Raw genomic sequence first — 10,138 nt, forward strand, 5'->3', positions numbered from 1 at the left:
ATTGACCAGTCACAACCTTCATCCACCTGAACTGCAAGTGCTCGGTTGGTTTGGTTATTTGCAGGCACCAATGAACGCTCAGTGTTTCTGTTCTGATTCTGCTGGTTGCCTCGGTTTCTGAAGGGATTTTGATTCCCGTGCTGTGCTGGCTTTGTACATTCCCTTTTAAAGTGGCCCCGTTCACCACAGTTGAAGCACTTAACAGCCTGCTTATCGAACCCATACTTGGTGTCTCGCTTACTTTCCAAGCTGGTTCTGCCAGTACTTTCCATCCAATCCTTTGCTCTTCTCATAGCACTCGCAAAGGCCCACTTGATATCCATCAAGTCCATCTCTTCCTTATCAATCTGCCTGTAATCTTCTTGTGTCAGATTAATGTTTCCAATCTGACCCTCTATCAACCCACAGTACGCGCTCACTACAGTGTTAAGCAGCTCCATGTGTTCCTTAGCTACTTCTACACTGATTTTAGAAAAACTTGAAGTGTCAAGCTGTACTGTATTTGGCTTTGATTGTTGACCTGCAGCAGATGATGTTCCTCCATAACACGCATATTGTGGTTGTTGAGCCGGAGGAGGAGGAGGTGGTTGTATTGGATTTCCATACAGATCTGTGGTTGGAGGCGGCTTTACAGGAACTTGCACTGGATTGCCATACATATCCGTGCTTGTGACAAACGCCGTTTGAAGTGGAGCATGTGAACCGGCTTTTGCAGATGAAGTAGTGGAGGTGCCATAATACATCTCTGGATTCTGTGGCACTGCAACTCTCTTTGCCTTCAACGTTTCTTCCTGATCCTTGTTCTCCAGAAGCTGCACGAAATCGTTGATATTTGTAGTTTTCAACGTTCCGTTGTACTTCAAGATTTCTAGGAAGTTATTCCATTGAGGAGGCAATGCATCGGCAAACTTCTTTACCACCTCTGTTGGAGTCGTTGTGACTTCAAAGTTGGTCAGCTCAGTAAGTAGGTGATAGAAACGGCTTGTCATATCTCCCAAGGACTCCTTATCCATACATGTGAAGCCATCGAATTCTTTCTTCAGTAGATCTCGTCGTAGTTGACGTGTGGCTTCATTACCTACTCCTCTTGTCTTCAATGCATCCCACAGCTTCTTCGTAGTCTTGAAACTGACGAACTGATGATAAATATCCTTGCTCAGTGCTTGAGTAAGAATAGCGTATGCTTTCTTTTCTAAGTCATACGTCTTCTTTTGATCATCAGGAAGATCGGCAAATGTAGCTGTCGAAGAAGCAGCAACCTCGATAGTTTGATCGAATTCCGTAGTGAACCGCAACCATAACTCTGTATTTTGACCAAGAATGTATGTATGGAAACGATCAACCCATCCCGGATATTCATTAAGATGCATCAACTTTGGAGGCCTGTTTAAACTTCCGGTTTCACTTTCGCTTAGTAGAAGACTTTGAATACTCGGAGTTTGATTTGAAACAAATGCCCATTGACCAGCTGGAGTGGCATTTGTTTGTGAGGATGTAGATACCGGAGATTCGGCCCATGATGGAGATTGACTGGTATTCATGTATTTTCCACTGTCTGGAGCCGGACTTCCCCACCAACTCGGATTCATGATAGATGAGCAAAATAAATGCTAAGTAAGAATGATCCGAAAGATACACAGCCGAAGGATCCTGGTCGAAGGATCTGAAATCACAGAAACTTGTTAACAACAAACTGACCACAATCGAAAGATTAACTATTGTTCGAAGGATCAACAGTACTCGAAAGATTACTGTTGACTCTCGAACAATGATTTCGAAAGATTCAAGAACTCGAAAGATTCCCTTTTGAAAGATCCTTATCTTTCGAGTTAAATATCCTTATCTTTCGTATAGCTCACTTTCGAAAGATCACACTTGTTCGAATGATCAACAGTGTTCGAAGGATCACTATTGACTTTCGAGCACTGGCTTCGAAAGATTCAAAATCTCGAAAGATTCACACTTGAAAGATCCTTATCTTTCGAGATAAATCCCTATCTTTCGGACACTGTCTTTCGAATAGATTCCTTAATCGAAGGATATGTTTCGGACGTCGAAGGATGGGTCGAAGGATGGTGATCTTTCGAGCCTTCCTTGATCGACAGATGTCGAAGGATAGTCTTTCGATGTCGAAAGATATCTTTCGAGAGGTTCTGACACACACTGATCTGATGTGATAGGTTGGTGAAAAAGGTGATGGGTTGGTGAAGTACTTTCGGCAGAAAGGTATGTTCTGCACACAAATCTTCACCAACTTTTTGACTTTCAAAAACAATGCCCAAAAATGGCAAACTTTATCCACCAAGTCCGGTCACCGGAAACACACCGGAAATTGGCCGGAAAACACAAAGTTTCTTAAAAACCAATTTCCAAGTTACCCAACCCAACTTTAAACACTCCCGGTTCGTTTAGACACGTTTTTACTCAAAGAAAATGCAAGAAACTAAGTAAAAACAGGTGCAAAACCAAGTGTTTCAACACACCAAAACTTGCAAAAACCCGGTTTTAAACAAGGTAAAGAGCGAGGCTCTGATACCACTTGTAGGTCCCTTTTTCGCGGAGGATTACGAACCTAAACCTTGTTATACAAACCTACTAGCGAGTGCGGAATCCAAGCTAGCAAGCAAACCAAGTTAGTAGCAAGTAGAGAAACAAACACACAAGTTCACCGATTAACACAACTTGTATTAATGCAATGAGGGTTCGGTTACAAGCTCAATGTTTACAGAAATGTTCTATAAACTCTCTAAGTGTGTGTGTGTGAGTTCTGGACAGAATGCTCTCAAAGCTCTCTATCTCTCGGGTGTGCAAATGGCAGAACTAACTCACACATACACTGCATGGGTATATATACCCATACACAGCAGGTCTGCTCGAAGGATCCATAGATGGTCCGAAGGATCATCTTTCGGATACAATGCTTTCGAAGGATAAGCAGGGACCTCGAAAGATCATCTTTCGAGGTCTAATCATTCGAAGCATATCTTTCGAGCACCTCGAAGGATCAACATTATCCTTCGAGGTTATCCTTCGATTCAGACAAACATATCAAACATATTCCAACTGTTGGCCAGGTCAATCCGGAGGATGGTTGACTTGGTCAACTTACAGACTACCAAGGACATCGTTTACATACAGACCGAATACAGACAAAGTACAGACACAAGTGCACCAACACTCCATAGTTGTTAAAAGCCATCGTTTATTGCGCCTAGGCCCATTTTTCGGGCAAGGCGAGGAAGTTGCGCTTTAAGTCAAGGAATTTACGCTTTAATTCTCCAGGTGATGGTTCAGGCGCACATTCCGGAGAGATTCCTTGATTCCGGATAGTTTCTGGCCAAATTCTCTAAATTCTGACAAGATTCTAGCCAGATTTCTACTTTTATCTAAGGAAAACTACTTTTCTACACTAATATTTTTAGAACTTTTGGTTCTAAATAGATGATATATAGTTTTATGTAATAGCTTTTGTTTATTTTATTTGAAGAATAGTATTTTTTTCTAATATATAATATATTTTTAACTTTTTTTCATTACGCGCTTAATTTTTCTCAGGCCCTAGCATTTTTTGCGCTTTGCGCCTAGGCCCTAGGCAAGGCCTATGCGCCTTGAGTGTGCTTAACGCCTTTAATAACTATGGTATCCTCTAGCGTGTTGTTAGCTTTTAACATGTATATAATGTTAGCTGTTTAAAAAATAATTACCCAGTTTAAAATTTCTACTTCGATTGAAAATGACCTAAGTCCAGGTAAACTCAAAACGTCTCCATATCTGAACTTGCACGACAAGTTCAAAAATCAATTTATGTGGTCATAAAATTGCAAGATAAATCAATCTAGCTAATACCCAAAGACAAAAGGAAACAAACATATTTTTTTATGGATGTATTATGCAATGACATTTTCTTTTTGTAAAGTTGGTTGTACAATTGAGCTTGAGTTGGCTGATTGATTTATTCTTGTAATTTGTGACCACATAAATTGATTTTCGAACTTGTCTTGCAAGTTCAGATATTGAGACCTTTTGAGTTTACCTGGACTTAGTCACTTAGCTCATTTTCAATCAAAGTCCAATTATTAAACATGGTAATTATCTTTTTTTAAAACAACATTGTGTTCATGTTAAAAGCTAACAACACGTTGGAGGATAAATCATATCATACAAAAGCATTAAAGTGGAATTAAAAAACACACTTGGGCAAACAATCTAAAAGATATGATTCCCAAACACCATATGTTAGAATTAAAACCATCGCCAAAAAGTAAATTATACCAAACCAAAAGGGCATGCCGCACAACGCAAGTAATATATTTAATTTGGAAATACACCTAACTAGCAATACAGATTATAGTGTCCTGTTGTTCAGCGCCTTAGTCCCGGATAAGTGATTCAATTCCTTCAGTAAACATTTATGTTTTTTTGTTGTTATTAATCTGCAATGAATGTGTGTTTATGCATAATAATTCAGTATGCTATTTGAGCTAGTACTCCCCGTATAAATGAATAAATATATATTTTTTCATCTTTTTTAATTATGTGTTCGAATGCTCATAAAGGATTATCGTGTAATTTAGGTTGTTTCATTTAATTATAAAGAGATCACCTGCTTGTTTTTTGTTTGTTTTTTTTATCGGCGTATGATTAGGTTATCGGCTTATCGCTAACCAGGTTAGTAATTAGTATGTTAGTATCTCCTGCTAAAAAATAATATTTTGATGGTTGAAACTTGAAATAGCACAACGGCTGTTTGTCAACTTCTGAATGGTTAAGTGGTGAACCAATAAGAGAGGTCTGAACTATTAGGTGTTGAATCAGTAAGAGTTCTGCACCATTAAGAGCCAGTATAATGCATAACCGTTTAGAGGTAAATGTCTGACCAATTCAGATTACAGTTCTTAACCAATCAGACTTAGTATAATGCTTAATCATTCAGACATCTGCTTGCGAAACAAACAGTCTGAACCATTAAATGCTGAACTAGTTAGAGGTCTGAAACATTAAGAGTCTCATTAAGAGGTAAACAAACAGCCATAACTCAACTGATATCACAGTGGCTGGGTTATTTTTTTATTGAGGGATATTTTGCATGTAATAACTGTATTAAACGAAATATTTGACACCATAATAATATGTGTGGAGATGAAAGTTTGACTAGTCACGGAGTCATCTGGCCTTCATTTCAGTGGCAGAGTTTGACCAAAAGTTTCGAGAGGGCGTAAAGTGATGAGACCCAAAAATTTTTTCCCATCGTTATGTTTCGGATCGGGTCGGCTATCGATTTGGGTCAGGTCAAATAATAATAGTTCAAAATAAAACTAAAAAAATTCATTCATTCAAAGGGCCTGTTCTTACACATAAAAACTTGCGATTAAGTTTATTGTGTTGTAGGTAATCTAGGGTTAAACAAATAAGAGTTCAAATATATTTACAAAACTACCCATCACTTATATACAAAGTGGTAACAAACTTTACTTTAATTTATATATTGTATAAATATTTAGGATATACAAAATGGTAACAAACTTTATTTTAATTTATATAATGTATAAATATTTAGGAAAAATAATTGGGGGGAGGCGATACTATATAATTTTTAAAATTTCCGGACTAAAAATTGGAACCTATACACTTCTAACTGAAACATTGGAGTGGGCGGGTGCACCCCCGTGCACCAACTAACCTTCGCCTCTGCTTCATTTGTTTACAGAATCGTATCATTTACGCCCACCATATATCCGGCTTGCATCTTGTCATGGAGTTTGAGTTCTGATTCTGAACTCTAATGTTTCACTCTTAAATAATTTTGTACTTTTCAAGTTAAACAAAACTGATCTAATTGATATGTTTGTGCCAGAATATGTTATTGATTAAATGTTTGATTACGTATATATGGTCCGGTATGGATAAGCCATAGGATAATGCAATGGCCATTTTTTTTTTGGTATGACTGGGAGGATAATTGAGGTCGACCATGGCTAGTTGATTTATTCTTGCAACGATTTCATTTTATGTCCACATAAATTGATTTTCTAACTTCTCATGTAAGTTCGAATACGTAGACTTTATGAGTTTACTTTGACTTAAGAGTCATTTTCAATTGAAATAGAGGTTTGTTAAACAAGAAAATTATTTCTTTTTTAAACAACCAACTACATCATATACGTTTAAGTCAAGAAAAGCTCACATCCCGCTAGAAGATACAAGCACTAAACATGGATAAAACAACACACTTGCAAAAACAACCTAGAACGATTCCCACACGCCACACCCAAGTCCCAAACATATGCAAGAATTAGAAACTAGTAAAAAGCTAGATTACAAGAAAGGAAACTAAAGACTTAACTGACAGTCCTTGCCAAGACAATGATAGGGAGTATAACAAAATAAAAAAAGAAAAAGAGAAAAACAACAACAGTTGACTTCGACTTCCACAACTTCTTTCATTTTCATTAGTAACGTATTAAAAAGGAAAGCGTTTGGATCCACAAAACGTATTAGTAAGGTGTCAGTTGAGAAGACTGAAAGCATTATAAATCTCATATCTTTAAGCTATGTGTTTAAATTAAACTCACCATCTCTTCGTGACTAAAAACAGGAGTGACTATTATTCTCATCACCAATCAACATGAGTGCTGTTTTTAAATTTTCTTATATCTCTTCCCTCTACCTCACCTTTTGCTTACTTCTTGTGCTGGCCTTATCAGCTAAAAACTATGATGCTACGTTATGCCATGATGATGAAAGACAAGCACTACTCCAGTTCAAGAGCGGCCTCGTTGACGAAGCAGATCGACTTGCTTCTTGGGTTGGTGAAACGAGCGATTGTTGCAAGTGGGCTGGGATCCTTTGTGATAACATTACGGGTCATGTTCAAAAGATTCATCTACCTGGTAAATGCAGTTTCGATTACAGCACAACCAAAAGGTACGATGAATTCATAAGGCAGATGTTGAGAGGGGATATAAGTCGATCCATCTTGTATCTGAAGCAACTCGAGCATCTAGACTTGAGTTGCAATGATTTCAGGGGAATCCAAATTCCTAGGTTTATGGGTTCTCTTGGAAACTTGAGATATCTTAACCTCTCACATTCTAGTTTTGGTGGAACAATTCCTCCTCAATTGGGGAATCTGACAGAATTGGAGGTCCTTTGTCTTGGCAGTTATTATAATGCATATGAATCTACTAGCATCACTAATATGCAGTGGTTATCAAGTATGTCTTCACTGCGTCACCTGGATATGAGTGGTGTATACCTCACAGAAGCAAGTGATTGGTTTCAGGTGATTAACACTCTCCCTTCATTGGCCCAACTGCATTTAAGTCGTAGTGAGCTGCCTGACATACATCCCAATGTTGCTAGTCTTAATCTCACATTCCTTTCCTCACTTGATCTTTCTAATAACAACTTCAATAAGAGTTTCATGCCACAATGGATTTCAGTATAACTAGTCTTGTTTCATTAGATTTAAGTTGGTGTAATTTACGTGGTCCTCCTATTCCTAGTAGCACCAGTAGCTTCCATAACTTGACTTCTCTGAAGTTTCTTCACATCTCTGGAAATGAATTTATGAGTTCTTCATTAGTATTAAAAGGGTTATGTAGCATAGGTGGTAATCTGATTTCATTAGATATGCGTTCTTGTGGTGTTAAGAGTGCAACTCTTGATTCCCTTCACAACTTGACATCTCTTCTTAGTCTTGACCTATCAGGAAATCAACTCACAAGCACAATACCTAAATCACTGGGTAACCTTTGCAATTTGAGACATATCGATATGGGTGGTAACAGTTTTCAAAACATTAGTTTAACAAGCCTTCTTAGAAGTTTTTTGGATTGCAAATCACCAAGCCTTGAATCATTATATCTCGAGTCCTCACAGCTATCTTGTTCTTTACCCAATCAACTTGAACAACTGGTAAACTTAGTGCACCTCGACCTAGGATACAATGGTATTTCTGGACCAATTCCAGAGTCAATAGGAAACCTATCATTTTTGAGATCACTGTATCTTCTAGAGAATCTTATCTCCGGTCCAATTCCATACTCTGTCGGAGGACTATCATCATTGGAGACGTTAGCTGTTTCATATAACCATTTGACTGGTACCCTTCCTGAAAGCCTGGGTCAACTTTCTAAGTTGGAGTATTTACATCTCTCTCACAATTTATTGACGGGTGTCGTGACAGATGTTCATTTTTCCAAACTTATAGGATTGAAAAACCTAGAGGGAAGTGGAAACAACTTAACCCTTAGACCACACCATGCAAACTGGGTTCCCTCTTTCCAACTAGAAAACTTGTACATAAGTTCTTGGGATTTGGGGCCTCAATTTCCATTGTGGCTGCTAACGCAGAGAGATTTATCGCGTTTGGATATGAGAAATACAAAGATATCATCAACCATGCCTGAATCATTTTGGAGGTCATTCCCCAATCTAGAAGAACTAGATATGTCTCAAAATCAAATTCAAGGAAGGTTGTTTGAAATCCCAGCAACAATTTATGAAGTTGACTTGAGTTCTAATTTGTTTAGCGGGAAATTGCCTAAACTTTTCAACAGTTCAATGTTAAAGCTCCTCGATCTATCAAATAATTCCTTTACAGGATCACTATTTCATTTATTGTGTTCTTGGGGTGGGAATGAGATAGAAGCTCTTAATCTAGCAAATAATCATTTGTCTGGTGCCATTCCTGATTGTTGGGAAAAGTGGCAGAGTTTGATATTCTTGAACTTGGAGAACAACAATCTGTCTGGTGTAATTCCGACAACTATGGGATATTTATCTTCTCTCGTGTCATTGAATATGTGCAAAAACAAGTTGTCTGGAAGACTACCTGCTTCTCTAATGTGGTTGAAAGAATTACAAATCCTTGAGTTTGCTTCAAATGAACTTGTTGGGAGCATTCCAACATGGATTGGGACAGAACTTTTAGATTTGAGAATTCTAAACCTCCGATCAAACAATTTTGATGGAACCATATCTCATGAGCTCTGTTATCTTACAGCTATTCAGATCTTGGACTTCGCTCATAATAATCTATCAGGAAATATTCCAAGATGCTTCAACAACTTTACTGTCCTGTCTAAGAAAGAAACTACCGAAATTAATTCAGTTTCGATGATCTTTGGCTTTGGCTTTGGGTTTATTGAAATCAAAAATAGTGCTTCATTGGTGATGAAGGGGCAAGAGTACACATATAGCACTATTCTTGGTTTGGTGATGGTTTTGGACCTTTCAGGTAACAAACTTTCAGGGAGCATTCCAGTTGAGCTAATGGCCCTTCAGGCATTACAATCGTTGAACATATCAAATAATCAGTTGACAGGAGTTATACCAAAGAATATTGGAGACATGAAGTTACTCGAATCATTTGATGTATCTTTGAACCATCTTTCTGGGGAGCTTCCTATGAGCTTGTCAAGCTTGACTTTCTTGAGTAGCTTCAATGTGTCTTTCAACAACTTGACTGGAAGAATCCCATCAAGCACACAGCTACAGAGCTTCAATGAATCCAGCTTCTTCGGCAACAAACTCTGTGGAGTTCCACTAACCCAGATTTGTGGAGAAATAGAGCATCATAAAGATCAACAAGAAGGTGATACGTCACATGGAGTGGATTTTGGATTGATTATTAGCATCTTGCTTGGATTTTTTGTTGGGTTTTGGTCCATTGTCATTCCCCTGAATGTTGGAACAATTTGGATTTCGTTGTCTAAATTGAGGTATATGTTGGGTTGTTAATCATAAGTACTAATGTTTCATAAGTGATGAATAATGTTGTAAACTTGTAATATGATTGTTTTACCTTCAGATTATATAATGTGCTTTCTTAATGAACTACCATGTTTGAACGTTTTTAACTATAAACTATGTAGACATATTCTTGAATCTTGATGATTATTCTATGGTTGCTATGCTTGAATCTGTTAAGATCTCTTAAACAGAAGCGTTCCTTGAGGATCAGTAGATAAACTAGGGATGTAATTCCCACATTTGAATATGTTCACAAAAGTTATGAAAACTACCTGGTAAAACTTAATGGATGCATCAAACTTTTTTTTAACCAGCTAACTCACAAATTCTAATACTACTAGATTTAAAGATTTGTCCACTACACGACTTGAACAACCGCAAG

General features: G+C 37.7%; 1 protein-coding gene across 1 annotated transcript; it reads left to right on the top strand.

The window, feature by feature from the left end:
• The first annotated feature begins 7,632 nt into the window (after positions 1–7,632).
• LOC110867212 (receptor-like protein EIX2) lies at positions 7,633–9,744 on the top strand. The gene has a single exon (XM_022116341.1). It carries the CDS (start codon positions 7,633–7,635, stop codon positions 9,742–9,744), a length of 2,112 nt encoding a protein of 703 aa, XP_021972033.1.
• Positions 9,745–10,138: the final 394 nt, after the last annotated feature.

The sequence above is a fragment of the Helianthus annuus genome, chromosome 7 (assembly GCF_002127325.2).
Source record: "Helianthus annuus cultivar XRQ/B chromosome 7, HanXRQr2.0-SUNRISE, whole genome shotgun sequence".
NCBI classification, from domain to species: domain Eukaryota; kingdom Viridiplantae; phylum Streptophyta; class Magnoliopsida; order Asterales; family Asteraceae; genus Helianthus; species Helianthus annuus.